The 21,300-nt window shown below is 38.6% G+C and overlaps 1 protein-coding gene across 1 annotated transcript in view; it reads right to left on the reverse strand.

Annotated features, from left to right (window-relative positions):
* Window positions 1–215: 215 nt before the first annotated feature.
* LOC131791631 (collagen alpha-1(III) chain) overlaps window positions 216–21,300 on the reverse strand; it is a 39,998-nt gene continuing 18,913 nt past the window's right edge. The window contains exons 29-69 of the mRNA XM_066173044.1: window positions 21,242–21,295; window positions 20,656–20,709; window positions 20,435–20,488; window positions 20,217–20,261; window positions 20,031–20,075; window positions 19,626–19,679; window positions 19,163–19,216; window positions 18,700–18,753; window positions 18,251–18,304; window positions 17,573–17,626; window positions 17,192–17,245; window positions 16,742–16,795; window positions 15,995–16,048; window positions 14,988–15,041; window positions 14,199–14,252; window positions 13,769–13,822; window positions 13,600–13,653; window positions 13,105–13,158; window positions 12,365–12,418; window positions 11,777–11,830; window positions 11,418–11,471; window positions 10,866–10,919; window positions 9,825–9,878; window positions 9,597–9,650; window positions 9,026–9,133; window positions 8,457–8,510; window positions 8,318–8,371; window positions 7,971–8,024; window positions 6,884–6,937; window positions 6,392–6,445; window positions 6,181–6,216; window positions 5,625–5,642; window positions 5,080–5,097; window positions 4,885–4,911; window positions 4,274–4,399; window positions 3,876–3,899; window positions 3,191–3,329; window positions 2,818–2,921; window positions 2,145–2,228; window positions 1,459–1,683; window positions 216–591 (exon numbers count right to left, since the gene is read on the reverse strand). Of these exons, the coding sequence (XP_066029141.1) occupies window positions 454–591; window positions 1,459–1,683; window positions 2,145–2,228; window positions 2,818–2,921; window positions 3,191–3,329; window positions 3,876–3,899; window positions 4,274–4,399; window positions 4,885–4,911; window positions 5,080–5,097; window positions 5,625–5,642; window positions 6,181–6,216; window positions 6,392–6,445; window positions 6,884–6,937; window positions 7,971–8,024; window positions 8,318–8,371; window positions 8,457–8,510; window positions 9,026–9,133; window positions 9,597–9,650; window positions 9,825–9,878; window positions 10,866–10,919; window positions 11,418–11,471; window positions 11,777–11,830; window positions 12,365–12,418; window positions 13,105–13,158; window positions 13,600–13,653; window positions 13,769–13,822; window positions 14,199–14,252; window positions 14,988–15,041; window positions 15,995–16,048; window positions 16,742–16,795; window positions 17,192–17,245; window positions 17,573–17,626; window positions 18,251–18,304; window positions 18,700–18,753; window positions 19,163–19,216; window positions 19,626–19,679; window positions 20,031–20,075; window positions 20,217–20,261; window positions 20,435–20,488; window positions 20,656–20,709; window positions 21,242–21,295 (2,595 nt within the window). The 3' untranslated portion in view covers window positions 216–453. The remainder of the gene's footprint in view (window positions 592–1,458; window positions 1,684–2,144; window positions 2,229–2,817; window positions 2,922–3,190; window positions 3,330–3,875; window positions 3,900–4,273; window positions 4,400–4,884; window positions 4,912–5,079; window positions 5,098–5,624; window positions 5,643–6,180; window positions 6,217–6,391; window positions 6,446–6,883; window positions 6,938–7,970; window positions 8,025–8,317; window positions 8,372–8,456; window positions 8,511–9,025; window positions 9,134–9,596; window positions 9,651–9,824; window positions 9,879–10,865; window positions 10,920–11,417; window positions 11,472–11,776; window positions 11,831–12,364; window positions 12,419–13,104; window positions 13,159–13,599; window positions 13,654–13,768; window positions 13,823–14,198; window positions 14,253–14,987; window positions 15,042–15,994; window positions 16,049–16,741; window positions 16,796–17,191; window positions 17,246–17,572; window positions 17,627–18,250; window positions 18,305–18,699; window positions 18,754–19,162; window positions 19,217–19,625; window positions 19,680–20,030; window positions 20,076–20,216; window positions 20,262–20,434; window positions 20,489–20,655; window positions 20,710–21,241; window positions 21,296–21,300) is intronic.

The raw sequence follows: 21,300 nt of genomic DNA on the forward strand, positions 1-21,300 counted from the left end.
CTGGTTGCTGTTGAATCTATGGGCTATAAATTAAGACGACGATAAGAACTTTCACTGAGAAACCTTGTTTCTTGGTAGCACATTTTACTTGTGTTTACAATCTAACCAGTTGTTAGAAATTGGGGCTTACAACACAACGAATACGCTTGGTATTGTTTGGTATTACAATCAATCTTTGATCTGAACTGAATATTTAAAAACTTTTCTTCTAACAATTTCCCGCCTCATTAATCTTTTATTTACTACAGATGACTCTTATGGGAGTCTACACAACATAACAATGCACAAGTTCTCTCTAAAACGCGCTACAACATTTATTCATAAAGAATCTTTCCTTCGCAAAACGAAGCTAATATCGCTAAAAAAAGTCAGTCGCCATCCACAGTCGTCAAGCTGAGGTCCAGTTTTATTTAATAAAATATGGCGGGACGATCCCTAGTTATTATACATAGTTCACCAGAAACAAACTTCACCAATTTCAACTTCTAGTTCTCCAGCTAAATCGTACGCAGCAAAGTCAACAATCGGCAACCGGGAGGCTTGTGTGGTTGTAACAACAAATTGGGTGCTGCGTTGAGATCCATCCTTCACCTGACAAAAAAAGAAAACGCCCTCAGGTGAGAAGGAAAAGATGAATGAAAGAGAAAATAAAATGATGACTTTCTTAATACTGTCGAACTACTTCAGTCTACAGGTGAGGAGTTCAGGGAAAGAGAGGGTAGTGGGGTTGAGGAGGGGATAAGTTCGGGAGACGAGAGGAGAAAGGGTGGAAAGCGGGAACGACGAGGGCGGAAAACGGGAGACTAACGTAAAATTTTTTAACTCAGTAAATCACCGAAATGCACGGCTTCGTTGTAACAGGTAGAAGAGGAGAGTCAGAGATGGTGGAGAGAGGAGAGAGATGGGTCGGGAGGTGACCTCTCCTCTACATACAAGAAAAACGCTTTCATAAAAACCAGAAGGGTCTAAAAACAATCACCTATTTTAATTAAGACTCTATAGTTATAAAAGGTTAAGTTAAAAAAATGTTTAAGGTAAAATTTCACCCATCTTAGAAAAAAAAAGAACTAGTGTGTTACAAGATAATATCTTGTGGTGCTCATAAACTACTCAGCTCCTTTAGGCGGTTCTAACCTTTTTTGTTTCTGAACGAAACCTTTCTTTTATGACCTTTCAGTAAAAGCTAGTGAGCATTACTTTCAAGTGATACTGTTCACTGAGCATAAGAGGATGGTTCTCTCCCTTTAACTGGGGATTAAACCTCATCGTGGGACAATCCAAATAAAAGTTATCTAACAGTTTTTTTCGTTTGGTACTCCTTTCATAATATTCTGTGCAAGATGGTTGTATGTCAGTGAATAATATGTGTGTGACTTGTCGAATGTCGAAAAGCCTTTTTCATAACATGTTATATAAGCTATAATCAAATGATGAAAAGTCAGGTTGGAGAATTCTTACCTTGCAACCGTCATTGGGAACCTTGATCATGGCTTTCTTTGATTTGGATTTGGAGCTAAACTCGTGGCCGTTCACACCCTCAAATTTAACCGCTTTCTTAAAAGTGCGGGCGCTTTGGTCGTACCAGGCCACCGAGTTTTTACATTTGAAGGTGAACTCCTGTTGGGCGTGGTTACTACGCAGTTGTAGATGGTACAGTTGGATGTCATCAATATCGTATTCAATCTAGTGGAAATAAACATACAACGATGAATACCAGGTGCAGACAAGGAGAGTTTGTTTATTAATAAAGAATCCTGTCGTTTGCCTAGATATTTGCCTGATATCGGAGAAGGCTGTTCCTTCCTGCAAATTGGATTATTTCTCTTGACGTCGGTACTGATTATATGTATGATATGAACTATAGAAATGTACGGTGGCGACGCCCGAAACTTTGCGATTTAATACTGCAAGTCTATCCAGTTTTTTGATGGTTTTTTCTTTCGTTAAGTGTTTTTAAACCGAAAGTTAAGTTCCCAACCACGCTTATTTTCTTTGTAATTCAGATCATGAAATGATTTCACCTTAATGTCTTAAGAGGAACGTCTCTGAGGCAGTTTAAACCTGTTTGCTATACTGACATATTTGATTCTTGGATTTTCAATGGGATTCTCGTCAAATGACTTTATTCCAGATCGTAAACTAACCTTGTTCTCATTATTTAGGTCCTCAGAAAACCATGCGACTTTCATCCTAGGATCTACTTGGGTTTTCCAGGTACTCTTGGGAATCTAAAACACAAACATATACAAGTAAAAGATTGGCGCCGCAATCGGTTGAGAAACCACGTGCTCAATGATCCAATCAGATACAGCTTAAACTTGAACCAATCGTATACAACTTACACATGTACTGAATCAAATACAGCTGAAACCAATTACATAGAGCTAAAACTCAAATCAATCAGATACAGCTAAAACGTGAATTAGTCAGATACAGCTTTAACTTGAACAAATCAGATACAGCTAAAACTTGAACCAATCAGAGAAAGCTAAAACTTGAACCAATCAGAGAAAACTAATGCCTGAACCAATCAGATAAAGCTTTAACTTGAATCAATCAGATAGAGCTTAAATTTGAACCAATCAGATACAGCTAAAACTTGAACCAATCAAAACATCTAAAATTGAACCTATCTGACAAAGCTAAAATTGAACCTATCAGATACAGCTAAAATTGAACCAATCAGATACAGCTTAAATTGAACCTATCAGAGACAGCTAAAACTTGAACCAATCGCTAGCTCGTACAAGTGACTTTTATGTTCTTTTAGATTTGAACCTCCTCTAGACGAGACCCACGCAGAATTTTGTCACAAACCTTTGTCATTTTAGGCCTGATGCAAGTAGCTTGGTTGGTAAAATTACAGTGTACAGTGATCTGGTCATTTGGAGATCCACCATTGGGGTCGATATCATATTCGCCTGAATCAAATCAGAAAAAAAAGCGTGTATAACTGTACTCGTCATACATTAGAAAATGGATAAAGAAAAAGTTAAGACCTGTTAACTACACAAAAATCCAATCACGTTTTAAACCATTTTGATTTTAACCAAACTTTATCTAAACGATGATTTTTGTGAATACTATCTTAATTGCCTGGAGTTAACATTGGAAAATAAAATTGTTTTGCTTCAAAGATGTAAAAAACTTAGCCATCAAATCTTGAGAGGGATATGTAAGCCTTCCTCACCATCTTTGAGTCTAATACCAGAGTGACACAGCTGAAGATCTCTACAAGTTTTGGCAGGGAAATACCGTGAATTGTCACGGTGTTCCACATCATACATCTTCTGGGAAAGCTCGGCGATACGGTCCAAAACTTGCATCTCCTAATGACAGTATAGATTTGCTTTAATATAACACTAACAATAATAATAATAATAATAATAATAATAATAATAATAATAACTGTATAATAACAACTATCACATTTACACTAAAACAATTACATTATTCGCTCTCGACCTCTATGCGTGACCGTCGATGAGGGCGAATCATCACGCAAAAGGACTCGAAAGCTCATTATTTAATTGCTAAAAAGACGCACAGGGGAAAGTTTGAAGGACAAAAGAGAAGAAAAGCAAACTGCCCATTTTTATGTTATATTCTCACGGCCCTTTTGCGGAGATATCTTTAAATCTAACAGCAGCATTTAGGAAAAAAGGGAAAAAGGAAAAGAAAAGGAAAGAAAGAAAGAAGAAAGGAGCTAGAAGGGAAGTGAGGAAAATCTTATCTCATTGTTTATCTTAAATCATATACATGCCTGACTCAAGTCCGAGGAAAATCTCACAAGACTAACCAGTCACAAATCAAATCTAATCTAATCTTTCATCACAGAATCTAAATGCAAGAAATGATCTTGGCAAGTTACACACCTCGGATACAGCTGATCGTCGTTTCTGCGGACAAGTAATTAAACAAAAAAAGGTTAATCTCATGTCAGCAAAAGTAAGATGGATATTGCAACAACACAAACCAAATCGAAAAGCCTTTTTTCTTTTACTTAATCAACGCATATTTATTGATTGCTCATACATTCAGTCATTCAAGCTCTCAAAAGTTTATTCAATCGTTTGTTCCGTCAGTCAGTCAGTCAGTCAGTCAGTCAGTCAGTCAGTCAGTCAGTCAGTCAGTCAATCAGTCATTCAATCAATTAGATGTTCACCAATCCATCATCAATCAATCAGTCCCACAGTAAATTATTCAATAAATCATCAAGCAATCAGTCAGTCAGCAAGTCCCTCAGTCAGTCAATCATTCCAGCTGGACGTACCCTTCCTTCAGGCGATTCTTCCTCAGTCTCCTCCTCAATAGGTCCTGGTCCGGGGCCGCCTGGACCCTTGGGTGGACCACCAACGCTCGTACGTATTTGTCTGGGAGCTGGATAGCCAGGTTCACCCTAACAATTACAACAGCTCTTATTACTCTCCGCTACATTGCTTTTGGAAAAGACAATTATATAGAGGTTCTAGAGATGCCACAACTTAGCAGGTTCACCGGCACATAGACTGTCCCCAGTTTTGGTAGGCGCTTATTTCACTCGCTCTTCGCGTTAATTCACCATAAAAGCTTTTGTACGATTTGTTTACGGTTTATAATGGAAGAAAAAAATGAAATAAAGTGGGGGCGAGTGCCTTTGCTTCAGTGCCGCTTAACCCTGGATACCAGTTTTCCCGCGCATGTCTCTGGTTCCATTTTTTCCCGCGCCTGTTCCTAGCTTCGTGTTTCCCGCGCTTCTTAAGCACCAACTTTCTGTTTCCCTGCTCATTCATGTCGCTGACTGCATATTTTAGCCAAAACTGCGTTGTTTGATGAATTCTCTTAAAGACTTTACGCCAAATCCTAAATACTCCTCCTTACAAATTGCTAATTCTTAGCACTTACACGTTCTCCTGGAGGTCCCGGGGATCCCTGTATGAGAAACAGCAATACACTATGAAATGAGCATTGACGTGTTGCAAAAGAAGATTACGAAAAAGTGTACGTTGAACTAAGTATTTACTTGAAATTGACCATTAAAAGTTAACAGAAACTAAGCAACACTACGTAGTGCACTGAAAATCGTTGAGAATAACTTACCTGTTTCCCTGGTGTTCCCTGTCGGGAAAAAGAGGATACGATTAAAATGGACACACACACACACAAAATTCACGAGGATTAGTGTCAACTTTCGTCGTGAAAAATGAAAAACTTCTACGCTTATTTCGATTGGATTTACGACAGATTTACAAAATTTAGGGTCACCACAATAATCACGACTTGTTCTCCGTGCTTCTTCATGTTGAGGCAGGACCACAAGAGAGGCCGAGCCTTTTATGAAACTCGGTAAACAGTGCAAAAAGAAATTATTTGCGGTAAGGAATATGTATCAAAGAAATAAGGCAAGAGAACTAACCCGAACGATAATTAGTTTAGGGTTTGTTATTCGTTAACGAGTCCCGAACCCTATTGTGATTGGTCAATTAACGACTGACAGGTCAATTCAACGTGCTATGGGTTTCGCAGTGAAAATAAGGTTGCATATAGCATAGCATCTGCGAAACGAAAGACTTTCCTGTAAAATTTTCTCCAAATGTTTTTGAAACCATCATTTAACCGATCAGTTAAGATAATATTTATCTTACCCCGAATCCCCTTGGGCCCTGTTAAGAAAATAAAAAAACAGGAACATAAGAAGATAAAAACATAGAGAGATATCAAAACATTTTCGATTTTAAATAAATAAGGTAACATTAAGTGATTTCTCCTAAACAAAATAAACTCTAGAGAAACATCCTGTGAGAGGAAAGTATTATAAGCTGTTTCCCTAAAATCTATGGCGACCACTATTAATATTCAAATGACATTTATTGAATAATTTGTTATTCGCACAATCAAGATCATACACGAATGATTGAGAGTGCTACTAGCAACAAAACAAGGCTTTTTTGTAGTCAAAATCAAGCCAAGTTCTTGTTGTGGTACTCATAAAAATAGCCTCTATAAGGCGCGAAAATATGCTTGGATATTTGTTCCCGGACAGTCTCTGTTTGGTTTTGGGCAATTTACGCTACAGACTGGTTAAGACTTTTATCAAATACAACACTTGATTCAACCTCTGCTGCAGAGGAAGACTCAGCGAAGAACGAGAATCAATGCTTTTTCTTTTAGTGAAGAGAATAAAAAAGGTGTGAGACCCACCGGTCTTCCTCTAGCTCCTTTGGCTCCATTTGGGCCCTACGAACAAAACACAGAAATCCAATATTTCTGATTGAATTAATGACAAAAAGAAAAGCAATGCTCGCGAGAAACTATCTTAATTACTCAGAATGACTCCAGAGGTCTTGGATTTCAGTTTTCACTCCTCATTTTGACACACAACAACAATAAAACAATGAAATTAGCAACTCACCGGTAGGCCCTGGAAACCATCCTGTCCGGGTTCACCAGGAGGGCCTGGGTCTCCCTAAAATAAGAAAGGAATAATTCTTATGATTTGCTTCGTGTTACAAGTAGAACGAAAGCATTATTTTGCACTTTATAACTCTTAATATGAAATTATATCTGTGAGCTGCAGATTAAGAAATGAGTAAGAAAACGATCTCAACAGAAATGAACACCACTTAAGCAGAAGAGAAAAAAGGCCCAATAAAAATTCAGGCCTGCACGTGATTTGAAACCAGTGCTCTACCAACTGAGTGAAGTGCTCTACCAAGTGAGCTAACAAGCCACACACAGAAAAATATAAAGCAAGGAGATGGGAGACAGAGTTTGGGAAATAAGGATTTGTCTTCTTAGAGCCAGCTCTGAACAAAAGAGAAACGGACGAGTAACTTTGTGACAACTCAGTGTTTGTTTTCTGATACCACGACAACAGATTGAGATTTTTGATCATTATACAAACCGTGGTTCCTGGTGGTCCTGAATCTCCGTTGAAGCCTGGGATTCCTGGCTTTCCCTGATAAAAAGAAGAAACACAATCAATTATCCCTTATCTGGTCGTCATGGTTACCAAATAATGAGCAGTGCTGAAGACGAGATGTTTCGTCAAAGTGAGAAGAGTTTAGCAAATAGAAACCCCTTGCTCTCCGCTGGCCTTTCCAAAACCGTTTATTTATATACCAGAGGGCCCTAATTTCACTTGCAGTCTAAACGACGATCGAAGAGAAAATAGGTCTGTGAACAGTCTACCTCAAACTCTCGTTTGATGATACTAACAAGATACAGTGGGACTACCTCTCTGATACTACTTCTCGTGTGACTGCTTTTGCGCAGTGAGCCGCAATTACGTGACCAGATTTGTGCTACTGCCCTCGTGTGACTGTTCTTGTGGATTTAACTGCGTTTACGTGACTGGATTTGTGTGACTGCCCTTGTGTGCCTCTCTTTGTGCAATTGGCTGTGTTTGCGTGACTGGCTTTGTGTAACTGCCCTTTTGTGACGGTTTTTTTGGAAGTAGCTGCGTGAGCGTGAGTCTATTTTTGTGACTGCCCTTGTCTGACTATTTTGTGAAAGTTGCTACGTTTACGTAACTGGCTTTGGGTGGACTACCCTTGTTTGACTGTTTTTGTGCAGGTGGCTGCGTTTCTGTGACTTGCTTTGTGTAACTACCCTTATGTGACTGTTTTTGTGCAAGTAACTGCGTTTCTATGAATGGCTCTGTGTGACTGCCATTATGCAACTGTTTCTGTGCAAATAGCTGCGTTTCTGTTACTCTATTTGAGTGGCTGCCCTTGATGGAGTTAAGCCCATTCCAAAGTTAAGGGGAAAAAAATGATAATAATGATAAGAGTAATAATAATAGTAATAATACTAATAACAATAACGATAGTACTGTCTAATAAACCTTCAACTTGTAATAATAATAATAATAATGACGATTTTAATTATTATTATTATTATTGTTATTATCATTGTTAATACTATTATTATTACTATTATTATTATTATCATTATTACTTTTATCATCTTTTTTATGAAGTCTTGCTTACCAGTCGGCCTTGGAGACCTAAGCGTCCAGGCGAGCCCTGCATACCACGTACACCCTGACAATAAAATATGATATTTTCATAAGAGATCGATCCTTTGTCATTTTTTTCTTTTTAAGGCTTCAAAATGGTGTTATTGTTTTTGCCTTAATCCTAGTGACGTGTAATCACAAATGTTTGGCTATTCAAATAAATGTTACAGATCTACGTATGGTAGGGAGTTGAAAATTTCGGTCAGTTTTGGGAGTTCATTCACCATCAGCGTGTCTTAGCGCTCATGGCATCGTGCACACGGTAAAATAGAAAGCTTTGCTTATCACATAAGTTAAGGCACTCTTGGAAGTCCATACCTTCTCTCCCTTGCTTCCCTGGAGTCCACGAACTCCTTTCGCTCCTATCGGTCCCTAGAACAGGAGCAGGCACCATACAGTCAGAGTTAGAAGTGGTGAAGAAAGCAAAACTGTTGTTTACACTAAATAGCATACTTACAGAACTACCACCAAGTCCTCGTTCACCGTCTGGGCCATTCTCGCCTGGAGCGCCCTAAAGACAAAAATCACTGATTAAAACTGGTTTAAAATGGAATCGGCTCAGATGCAACAAGCACATTACCTTTTTCACCATAAGAGTGGTTTAAGTTGTTTTTTGTGTCTGCTCGCTTGCTTTTGGTGCCCATGTTTTTTGTATTTTTTGTGGACTTTTAAACTATTTTTTTGGCTTTTTTTTGACTTTTCAATCTTAACTATGTTACGTTAATAAAAGCCCACACACGAAAACTGTCCTTTTGGTCTTAGTTGGGAGGGGGGAGGGGGGGGGGACTCACAGGCACAGCCCCTAGGCTTCCTCGCCAGGAATGAGATAATGATTGTATTATTCTCATATGAACATTGTAAATATTTTCTAGCGAAATAACTCAATCAATCAAGATAACAAGTTATTTCTGAAACTGTTCCTCCCCTATCAACTTCTACTTGATAATCAACCAGACAAAATAACATAATCATACTTCAAACGTCTCCAAATGAGTTTACGTCATCACATGACGACGGAAAATGTACCTGTCTTCCAACTGGTCCACGGTCTCCCATGGAACCTCTCTGCCCAGGTCCTCCGCGAGGTCCTGGTGCACCATCATCTCCATCAAGCCCCGAGAATCCTCTATTACCCTAGGGTATGACGACATCACTTGGTAAACAAATCGGCAAATCAAAGAAGCAGATCAACTCTGATCTGAATAACTCTATCGAAACGACAAAAGCGCGATAAAATTACTCCATGAAGCTGATGGGCCCGAGTATTTACTATCCTAAACGTACATGCAGTTTTAAACTCTTCACAAATCCAAAGAAATTCAATTCCTTTTTTATGAAAATTTTTAGTCTCATCTTTGAGCTTGATTACAGCTACTCCGGTATTCAAGATTATTTAGTCCATGTCAAAATAGTTTGTATACGCTGGATTTACTTTACAACAATAGCGCTCGACGATGTTGTATAGATTTTTTTGGTGATGTCCATTGCCTGTTGAAGACGATTTTAATATTTACTCGAACACTGCTATCGTAAATTATAGGCTCCTCGTTTACAAATTAATTTACAAACTAGTAAAACTCCTGAGAATAGTTTTTACCTTTTCTCCGCGCGCACCCGGGTTACCCGGGGCACCGGCTTGACCAGGCGTTCCCTAAAATACAACAGAGTACATATAGTAAAAAACAATCGCTCCTCGGAACAATAAAAAATAGAAAATCGGTGAGGGTACTGAAAATGGTCACCAAGACTATACAGGGATGGAAATGAATCGATAAAATGAGAGAAAATATTGAAAACAAAGTACAATTTGAACATTGCAACTTACATCTGTGCCAGGGAATCCAGGTTTTCCCCGAGAGCCCGGAGGTCCTGGGCGACCCTAAAACAAAGCATGAAAAAAATATCAGTCATGTAAAAACCTTTGACGATAATAATATTAATAATAACAACAATTATAATTAAGATGACGATAATAATAAAAGAAAGTAATTATTTAGCCTAATTATTTCAAAGCGTTCAGTTCGTTAAACGGAGCAAAATAGCCTACGGCGCAATAGTAGCGCAGAAGTGAAAAATTTTGGGTCGGGTCGGGTCGGGTCGGGTCGGGTCGGGTCGGGTCGGTTAAAGTACGGTGCTTCTTAAGCGACCTAACCCCAACATTTTTTTCATTCCTCCTCTTCTGTTTATTATCGCATTTCCTTTAATACCTGAACGCCTGGAACAGACAAGTGATTATTGTATCAGAGTAGAATAATACCACAATCTAAGGGGAATTCCAGCACAGACAGATCTAGAGACATGCTCCGACCGGACTTCGTCATCAAGAACAAAAATAAAAAAGTAGACTACTAATCGAGATATCCATCCCGACTGACACGGACACCTTAGATAAGGTTACTAAAAGACTGGTTAAATATTAAGACTTTGATATTAAGATCAAAAGAAACGAGTTATGAAAGCCACATCAGTACCAATGATGATTGCAGACCCTGAGACTCGTTAAGAAACGAATGGAGATATACAATAAATACATTCAGGATAACGTGAAAATACAAGAACTACTGAATATTACATTACTTCCACCATCCTATAAGACAAGCAATATCCTATAAAAAGACTACTACTCCATTACAACCCTTGACCCGAGAATGGGCCTGGCCACTATGCCTCGTTAGGGCATGTGATGAAGGCAAACTTCATAATAATAAGAATGGCGATGATGATAATGATGATAATGATGATAATGATGATAATGATGATAATGATGATAATGATGATAATGATGATAATGATGATAATGATGATAACAAGAAAATATCAGACTCATTAGTTATATATTATAATAATAACTGAGAGGATAACAGACCCCTTCTCCTGGCGAACCATCGACTCCGTTCTGACCTGGTTCACCAGCTTCTCCCTAAATCCGAAGGAACGCGAGTAAATAAACAAACACTGAATACAAAGCCCTAGTGGTAAGAGCGCCACTTGCCTTTCACAGTGCCTTCCCCCACACGAATTGCCTTTCACATTGCCTTCCCCCCCCCCCATACACACACAATCACAGCACCATCAAGGCGTATAGGTAGGTACCACGAAACCTCACCAAGATTCTGGGGGCAACCTTGCGATGGACAAGCATCCTTTTTAGCGCAGGGGTGTGGGGGATGGAAGTTCTAATACTTCTTGTCACTTCATGTTATTGAAACCGGGATGAAATTCGGTTCTTCTCTCCATTTGTCTGGATAGAAAAGTAGGATTGGAATTGTCTACCAGAGTTCATCGCGCAAAGGCAGAAAATAACAACCTTTGAAGGCGATTGATGATATTTTGGCGCAAATCGTCATAGGATATTTAATCTTTTCTCTTTTGTCGGGAATAAAATCGAACAAATCTTCACTTTCAGGGTGAAACTTACCCGTGGTCCTTTGCTGCCAGGAGGTCCTTGAGGACCACGAGCACCTTCTCCTCCCTACGGAAAGAAATAACTGCATGTTTGAAAATAATAATAATAGTAATAAACTGCATTGGATTAAGCATACACCCTTGGGAAGTAACCATACCTACTTCATGCTTTGAAACCGGAGTTAATCTCGGTCGGATGGATTTTAAGATACGCTAACTTCAATTTCGTTTGAATTTTTAGTGAATTATTTATTGCAATTCGTTATTCAGCTTTAATTCCTTCAACGCTGGAAACGACAAAGGGAAGACAAAGTCAGAGTTACTTCCAAGCTCCATTTCTCTCAGCCAATCAGAATAAAGAAATATACTTACTGATGACCCCGCATCTCCTCTTGGCCCAGGAGGACCAGGAGGGCCTGGAGGTCCCTGGAGAAAAAAATAACAGACAAGTGTGACTGATAGAACAATTTACTGCATCTTGTAAGCGAGTTTGGAACAGCACCAGGTCACTTTTCATATTTAATTCATAAGCGGCCTTTCAAATGGCACTGATTATCGCACGGTACAAGGTGGATAATTTTTAAGGAAACGAGCAAAATCCCACTGTGTGACCATCAAATGAAAACGAAAGAGTAGTTTTCCCGTGTGGTACTGTTTATTATGCTGTTTTAAGTGGACCTAACGTTAAAGTCAAAGAACGTAACCCTAGTGCCTGACCTGGAAGCAATTTCTATGTGTTAATGTTCATTAAAAGCTGCACAAGATAGTTCTTACTTTACTGGGAATTACAGTCAAGTGGCGAGCAGTACTCACTAGTGGTTCACTTTCCTTTTTGTCCAGATAATGAAGTCTTGGCGCGTGATAAAAACTGAAGCGTATTTTCAAGTGGTCTTGTTTGTTTACATTGAATCTAATAGTGATTCATTTTGAGTAATTAAAAATAATCAGCTCGATCCTCACCCGCCTGCCTGTTTCTCCTGGTTTTCCTCGAGCTCCAGGTCGTCCATCTTGACCCTGTTAACACCGAGAAAAAATAACCTCAGAGTAAACTTGTCCATAACGATACAGAATTGCAAAGGGGAATTGTCCACACCGTTTGTGGTAAACTTTCAGAGTACGACATACTGTTACAAAATCAAAGAAACCGTTCATAACCGTTCGTTGTGTGCTTTACGTCACTTTATCCTGACTTGGATTTCTGTATTCGTGTTTTGTCTACCACAATGTTTTTAATATACACTAAGAAAGTTTCGGCAAAGATTTCTGTCATAATAAATAATAACTACTTTACTTAAGTAACATAAAACACAATTTAACCAAAGCCTATGTCTTCGCTTTATCACTACTCCAAGCCTTAACGGTAGTTAATTTTGTAGAGTAACACTGAAACGAGGGCTGCGTAATTCTTATTGGTGTAAAGGTTCTTAAAACATCAATTTCTTCGTCAACTAAACGCTACAAACTTTCAAGGAAACTTGGGGGGAGGGGGGGGGGGAGAGAGATGATGGTTATTTACGCTGGACAAGTATCCCTCCAGGAATCGGAGGAAAGTTTGTTCCTGATTCCGTGGCATGCTATGAAAAATAGGAGACAATCCAGCAAGAACAGCTTGATCTCTTAAGAATGACCTTACACATTAATAAAAACTATGGAAAGAAACGCTTTGAATGAAAATGATAACTGCTGGTAGGAAGACTCACAGATTGACCAGCTAAACCTTGCTTGCCGTCGGCACCAGGCTCACCCGGATCACCCTAAGAAGGAAAGACAACAAATAAATTACGACAGAGACACATGATACGTCCCAATGGAGCACCGTCTCATTAACCTTGAGTTTTCCTTGCTTTCTTCGTTTTTTGTATTTTTGCTCCCTTTTGTCTTACGTCAACTGTGTCTTCTACACTAAGCGAGTTCCTAAATTAATTAGCTTGGGTGATTAACACCTAAGTGAGTAGGTCACACAAAAATTGCCGCTTGAATGGAATCTGTTTGTGCGTTGAGTTTCAATTTTTACGTGCAGATGTACAACATTACAGTTGCTCTGCTTCATTTAAAAAACTGCATTAAAACTGAGTTCTTTAACAATGTATGAGTTAGCACGTTTGTTGCATGTATGTTGGGTTCAAGAACAGACTACGACTATCAGCCTTAGTTTTTTTCTTTAAATAGCTGCCAAACATTGACTACAACCATACCTTTGGGCCGTCCAGTCCTCTCTCGCCATCTGGACCTGGTGGTCCCTCCGGTCCCTAACAAGTGAGTACAAATCAATCAGAGCAGTTCTCAATCATGCGTCAAAACATGGGACAAGGGAACAAGGCAGCCTAAACACGCCCCTTCTTAAGCAAGTAATGAATTACTTACGAGAAGTCCGATAGGTCCTGGAGATCCACCTTCTCCGGGTGGTCCAGAGGAACCCTATTTATGACAAATAGCAAGTAAAAACGAGTAGAAAAAATTCCACGTATGCATGAAGGATCTAAGCACCTCTTGGTACACACATATGTACAATACAAAGAGCCTCAGCTCGTTATGAGCAAAATGTTCACCATTGGTTATAAGAAAAAAAATCTTCGAAAAATAAATGGCTAAAAAATCACCATCACAAAGGCATAGCGCAATAATCAACTTGCGCACAAAAAACATCAAAATGTGACTCTCTATCTAAACATTCTGTCTCTCTCTTTCACGCGCGATAATCGTGCACGCTGCGTGTGGACGACCTAAAGCTCGCGGGCGCTTGTTATGCGTATTACGCCAGTTTATGTCTTCTAACAAATAAATGTTAACTTACAGGTCTTCCGATGGAACCAGCGGTTCCCGGCTGTCCAGGAGATCCAGGGGGTCCCTATACCAAGAGAAGGCAACATTAGCTATTGTGTTTGTTACTGATTTAATAGCCAAAATTTATCCTTGAAACCGCTCGTCATTTCTTTTTTAATTAGGTAATTAGGTCTTTAAGATCTCGTGAGATTACTTCATCTCCAGCTGACATGTTTTCATACTCTTGTCACTCGCCTGCTAGAAGATGTATTGATATTCGAGGCCAAAGGTGCATGTCAATCACATTTGGGACAGCATACTTTTTTAAAGTTACGCCATATTTTGGGCGACTGGCTTCACAGAATAAGACACAGTGCACATATCCACCACCTTCACCGACACTGAGGTGAATGAATGTTTAGTACATAGCGAAACAAAGCAAAAAAATTTTTTTCTATCAGAATACCGAAAAATGGTTCGAAATTTAACTCTTGACAGGCAATTTCGTCTTTTCGACTGTTCGGAGGTAAAAAGTACTCTCTAACCGTTATTCACCTGCGTGGCATCTAAAAATAAACCATACAGTAAAAACAGAGTATTATTAAACCAAGACAAATGACCTACCGGGAAAAAGGAAAATATCACTAGAGAGCCGACTAGAAGGGATCATAGCGAAAACGAACAAAAGGACTGAGGTGTGTGAAAAACTCAGCCGAGTGACCGGCGCGCAAAGCCTTTGCAGGCCTCGATTACTTTTGCAATTCAATTGAAGACTTTTCATTTTTTATTCCTCTAAATTCAAAACAAGATTCAGACTTACAATTGGCCCAACATCACCATCAGGCCCAGGTTCGCCACTATCCCCAGGAGATCCCTACAAAAGTAAAAAAACAGACCGTCAAAGACTGCATGTGGCTACTGGTATAGCACAATTTTTATAGCATTGAAAAGAACTAGAGGTTGTATAATGACGGTAGGTAGTGTTCAGAATATTTGTCTCACATGCAAAACAGAAAACCTGTCGCATCTCACATATTTATGAGTACCCTGTTTAGGGTACACAAGAGAAAGATGATTCGAGAATACAATGTCTAATTGAAATTCAACAATAATTACATAGCAACAAATAATACTATTAACAATAAGAATGATGATAACATTAGAAACAAAATAATAATTCAAATGGGCTAGATCGAAAGCCTTATGGTTGCCTTATCCTCTGGACTCCAACAATGATTACCTATGCTTCATTTAATTTCGCCTGTTTATCACAAAGAATTTATTATTTTATTGCAATTCCGTTTTTGAGACTACTGTTTCCTACATGGACTGGGGCCAGTGTTTTATCCATTGCTCTTCCGTGGTGTCACGGCAAGAACTGAAAACATAGTACGCTAGTGGCTTTAGGCCAGAAATAAATAAAGCAGAGAACTCAACTGAGTATCGAGCGCGAATTTGGAAATATTAAGATACTCAGAAACAAACAATAAGTAGCACTGGGAAACATCAGGTCAAAATTGGGTCAAGATCGGAATTGTTAAACTCACTCATCTTGTAAACATATGTGGCTTCGCCTCCTATGGGAGGCAGTAGCCACAACAACTCATTACGAAAAAATAAATTCTTCAGATGTATGACAATTGCGTTTACTATAAAAGTGACAACATTAAATTCAATAAATTTCATTTTTGTAGCTAGTCACAGCAAGTCATGCTACCTTTTCTTAGCAGATCAAGAGACTCTAAGATTACAGGAAAGTAAAAGACGAGAAATCAGAATCCTGGCTACTGGAATTGTTTGGAAAAAGTATATAATTTTTCTACCAACCTGTTCACCTTGTTCACCCATTGGCCCGGGAGGTCCAGGAGGTCCTGTTGGACCCTTTGAAAATAAGAAAGTAAAATAACTTAACAAATAAATCAATAAATAAAAATTAACCTTATATTAAAGTGGTGTACAGCGGCTAAACTTCAAAGAAGAAAGTCCAGATTTTAGCCATGTTTGAAGCGCCACATTTTATTTACAGCGCTTAACACTAATCAACGGGGAGTCTACACTTAAAGTAGAATTAAGCAAAAGGACACTGTTGTGGAAACTGATAAATATGCCTTGAATGTTCGAGTATGTGGGCATAAAATTCGACTGCACTGTCTTCGAGAAAGTGGAACCTTGATAATTTGATCAAGCAATTGTAAATATGGGAGCTTATGGTTGGCCTAAACAATAATCTCAAAGGAATAACCGTGAGAGCACGGACTTAAACCGCATGAATGCAAAGATTTGGGAATCAAACTTGTAACCTTAGATATGAGGGTTCGACACTTTTGCTTGTTGTGGATCCTGCCCTTCCCTAGCTCCATAGAATTTTGCGTAAACAAAGAAAAGCCAAAGAAGCTTGTTGAAGTCAAATGCGATGCTTTTACGAATTTTCCAAAACAATTTATCTCAGATTGTAAGCTGCAGTGGTGAGAGGTGAGTGGTCTCACGATAATAACGCCCAGCCCCCTCACATCCTGCACGGAGGTTCACGATAAAAATAGGAATGACAAATAAGTGGAAGATCTTCCAACTTACATCTGCTCCATTCTCACCAGCAGATCCTGGCGTTCCTGGGGCTCCACGAGGGCCCTGCAGAAATTAATAGTTGGCAATTTAATAAATAATGAATAAATAAACAATTACAACTTATTGACTAAACTTTCGATTAATGATAGACCAACCAGAAAAATTATCATCGAGTCTTACTCAAATTACACTCCCTTATAATGAGAACATTTGTACACTGGAAGCCGTTAGTAGAATGTGTGCGACGGAAATGTGCGCTCTTCATTGTTTGATGTCAAGAGTGTCTTAAAAACTTGTTTGAATATGCTACAAGTTGCAAGATGAAGTTAAAATACCACAGTGCTAAATAATTCTTTCAGTCTGAGATCAGGTTTTAAGCCCACAAAACTTTTCATTTTTCTTTCATTCCCTCCCCCCCCCCCTTCCACTGGAAATAGGTAAAAAGAAATAAATACTCACAGCTAATCCTGAGTCGCCATCACCGCCTGGTGTGCCAAAGATTCCGGGGGCACCCTTGAAAAAAGAAATCAGATAAATTGTTGAGTGGAGGAGACACTCTTTTAACAAAGATTTTTGTTGTGCAAAGGTAACTTGATTCCTCTCTGGAATTTTCCTTGAAAGTGACGCTAAAACTTCACGCAAGAGGATCAGTTTTCCCCTCAGCTGTTCTCTGGGATTTTTTGCAATACTCCACCCAACAATGAGAGGAGAGTAGAGCGACATCCCTCGTGAAAAACTGCTAGGGAGACTAAAAGGTGATAGAGCATTCTTCAAAATGATGTTGGAAATAAAAAAAATAAAAAAATAAAGCAAAACGCTGATAAAAGCGGTGGTACATACTCTTGTTCCTCGTTCTCCAGGCGCTCCTGGGGGACCTGGGGTTCCAGCATATCCCTGAGAAAAAAACAATAAGTGATCATTAGCATTAACTCGTTTTAGTAAAAGTTAAACTATTCATCCCATATATTTGTGGATCAGATAACCGGAATTGTTACTGAGAATAATCATTCACATTTCCTCTGTAAGCAGTACAACATTTATACCAAGACAGAAACCTTCTCTCCAACTTTCTTAACCGAGCAGAACAGAACCGCGATATAAATAAAGGGGGCGAGTTTCTAAAGAAACTGTGGTGCTGCGTCGGTGGGAGAATATAACAGGGTAATTTAGTGTTAACAACTGAGTTGGAAACGTAAATTGACCACCGTAAAGAGTTAAAAGGCTCACGTTTCGAGCGTCAGCTTTTTAACAATTTACGGTGGCCAATTTACGTTTTCAACTCAGTTGTTAACACTAAATTACCACGATATAAGTACACAAACTGATGCTTGATCTGCGAGCAGAGTTCCCTATTTGATAGAAGGATGTAAAAGTTGTTTGGTATTTTCCTTGAACAGGAGTTTGAAATTCTGATAAAACGTAAGTTTGCAATCCACAAATTCTTAAAAAAAAAACCAGCCAAAAGGTTTACACAACATCGTCTTGTTTATGTATCTAGTTTGAAATGGTATTTCATACCCTCTTGCCGTCTCTTCCTGTGTTTCCTCGGCCTCCTTGAGGACCTGTGTCACCCTACAGCAAAATCAAAATGTTTTAAGCAACTATCATTTCAATACAATGCAGCCAGTGCTCTGCCTTCTTACATGTTTTTTGAGTGATGCAATAGTTACGGCTTGGCATAAAAACTATACATTGTAATTAATACGGAGACTGATCATTGGATAAAAGAAGGAGTTACTGTAATACTAAGATAAAAAGAAATCCCCTCTCTCCCTATACAGATACCTAACGCAGTCTCCCAAATTGTAGAACTTAAATCAAATAGCTATCACACCCAACACGCCTTCCTGTTGGACTTCATTTTAACAGTTATTTTAAAAAAGTCTCCTTTACTGCGGACCATTATTTTATGAAATGTCCTTCCCATTCTCCCTTATGATAAAAGTTCATAAAAACAGAAATCTTACCCTGTCTCCCTTGCTTCCAGGGGACCCTGGTACTCCAGGGCGACCTGGAGGACCCTAAGGAAATGAAAAATTGTTATCTAATTAAGTTATAATTCTTGTTTCTCTTTTTCTAGCGTGTTTGTAAAAGCTGACAACTATGGGACCTCGATCTGCTTGGTCACAGGATGCTTAGTGCCAGTCTACGACAAAATATAGCAGTTTTCATTGCTACTCTGGTGAGTTTCACTTCTGAAATGGACTCAGATATTTGACGTAAAATTCAAGCAAAACAAGTCAAAATGGTTGTTAAGTCTTAGAAACTACAAATCTAAACTTTCATCTACTCATGCAACTTACAAACAACCTTGGTAATAAATATAAAAATATTTTGGCTACAAAAACAGCTTTAAATCTCTACTGGCTGTACAAACATGCGTAATAACTGACATATAAAATAAATAGAAACCTCCTGTCATCAACTTACTGCTGCACCAGAGTTACCCTGGGGACCTTCTGGTCCTCTTTCACCACGTTCTCCCTACACAACAAGAATATGATGTTAGTTTTTGAAAATCAATACAATACAAAGGGGGGACTCCGGAGTACTATACGTTAGTTTTAGTGAAAAAGGCATATCTTGAGAAATTGTATAGATTTTTTAGTGATGAAATGGTTGCTGCTTCTCGTCTTTTTCAGGGTACTACCAGGCCCAGAAATTAAGAGTGAAAAAGGTGTCTTTGTGTGTGTGTACTCACTTATAGAGGATTTGTGAAGCATGTTCTTGTGTAAGGCTTTCAGAATCAAGGAAATATGTAAGCATAGTGTACTTTAATGTCAGAATAAAACTGAATCAAAGTAAAGCTGTAACATCTGTTGTCCTTTCTGTTAACTTTCACTTCATGCTACATCTTAAATATTTTATTTATCCCCCAGCAATAAAAACTCACAGGTGTTCCATCTAATCCATTCTCCCCTGGTTTGCCTTTTTCTCCTTTGATGCCCTGAAGATAAAAGAAATAATTTCAGATCCAAATCTCTTTTTTACCAGTATCAGATTGCTCTAAAATGAATACATTCTCCTGGCAGCATTTGGAAATTGAGAACAAATACTCCTTAATAAACATCCACCTTAGATTACAATAGATTCACTAACTGACCAACCACTGTATATATTTGAACTAAGTGAGGTATACTTTTCATTAAAATCTGTCTGATGATCTTGTAAGTGTGAAATTCAGAGTCAGAAAAGTTATGTCTTATGGATTAGTTCAACCTTCAGAGACACAACATAAATGCCTTTAAAATGAATGTACAACTAGCAACATAATTATCTTCTCTAAGTAACCACATACCGATTCACCCTGAGGGCCTGTTTCACCTGGAGGTCCAGCATCGCCCTGCAAAAAAGCAACAAATGTTTCATATACATCATACAGTCTACTTGTAAACAGCTACTTGATGCATTCCAATGAATGATCTGAAGTAAGGTTAAATCATACTACATGTCATTTGTCTTAATAACAGTAATCATTACTAACAGGGTCTCCAGGTATTCCATCTTGTCCCCTCTCTCCAGGTGGTCCCTGATGAAAGATAAAATAACAAATTTTCAACAGCTTGTTTTGTCCAAGAGTGCAATGAGAAGCTTTTTGATTGGCTCATGTGCCAGTGTAAAATAAGCTATGCCTCAACTGTATTTCAGTGGACTTTACTGTTTAGCTATTTCTTGGAAAGATTAATTTAGCATTTTATTTACCTTCTTTCCATCAGGGCCTGGTGGTCCAGCTGGTCCAGGTTCACCTTGGGCTCCCTGTAAACAACAACAGGCAAGGAGCATCATTAGTTACAATTTATTTCAGAATATACCACACAGTACACATTTAACATTGGATCTATATTCTAATATTTAAATCATAGGGAATACCCTGTGGTAAACACTATATGCAAATGAAAACAAGGGGAAACATATCTACTTACAGCTAAACCTCGTGCACCAGTTTGGCCTGGAAAACCTCTTAAACCTGGTGTTCCCTGTAAAAAAAAAAAGTAAAAAAAAAATATATATATATATAACTAACTGCAGACAGTACTGTTTCGGCCTTCTGGGCCTCATCAGTGTAGTGCTGATACTAGAATGGAGGTAAGGCCATATATCTACCCCAAGTGATCTCACACATGTGGGATCATCTAAGCCATGCCAGAGTGCTCAAACTAGAAAAACTAGTGAGCATGCATAATGCTAGCAGCAATGACTCATCCTAGTAGAGTGCTCAATTTGGACATGAAAGCATATATATATATAGAGAGAGATGCATTTTTTTCTGATAGTAATTTTATAAAAACTTTATGAGTTAAAAGCAACATTGTAACTGGCCCTCAAGAAATGCAGGAAGATGGATCATTAACTTAAGTGAATCGGGGAACTCACCTACCCTGGAATGTTAGAGTTACTTTCTCTGCAGTCTTAACTGATCAAATCTTGTAATAAAAACAGCATAACCCTTTGTTGACATTATAAAAAACAATTTGCAGTCTTTCTAATTTTATCATGTATGGTACTCACATCAGCTCCTGGTGTTCCTTGCTCCCCCATTGCACCATATTCACCAGAAGCACCCTTAA

The sequence above is a fragment of the Pocillopora verrucosa genome, chromosome 10, assembly GCF_036669915.1.
Source record: "Pocillopora verrucosa isolate sample1 chromosome 10, ASM3666991v2, whole genome shotgun sequence".
Taxonomy (NCBI): Eukaryota; Metazoa; Cnidaria; class Anthozoa; order Scleractinia; family Pocilloporidae; genus Pocillopora; species Pocillopora verrucosa.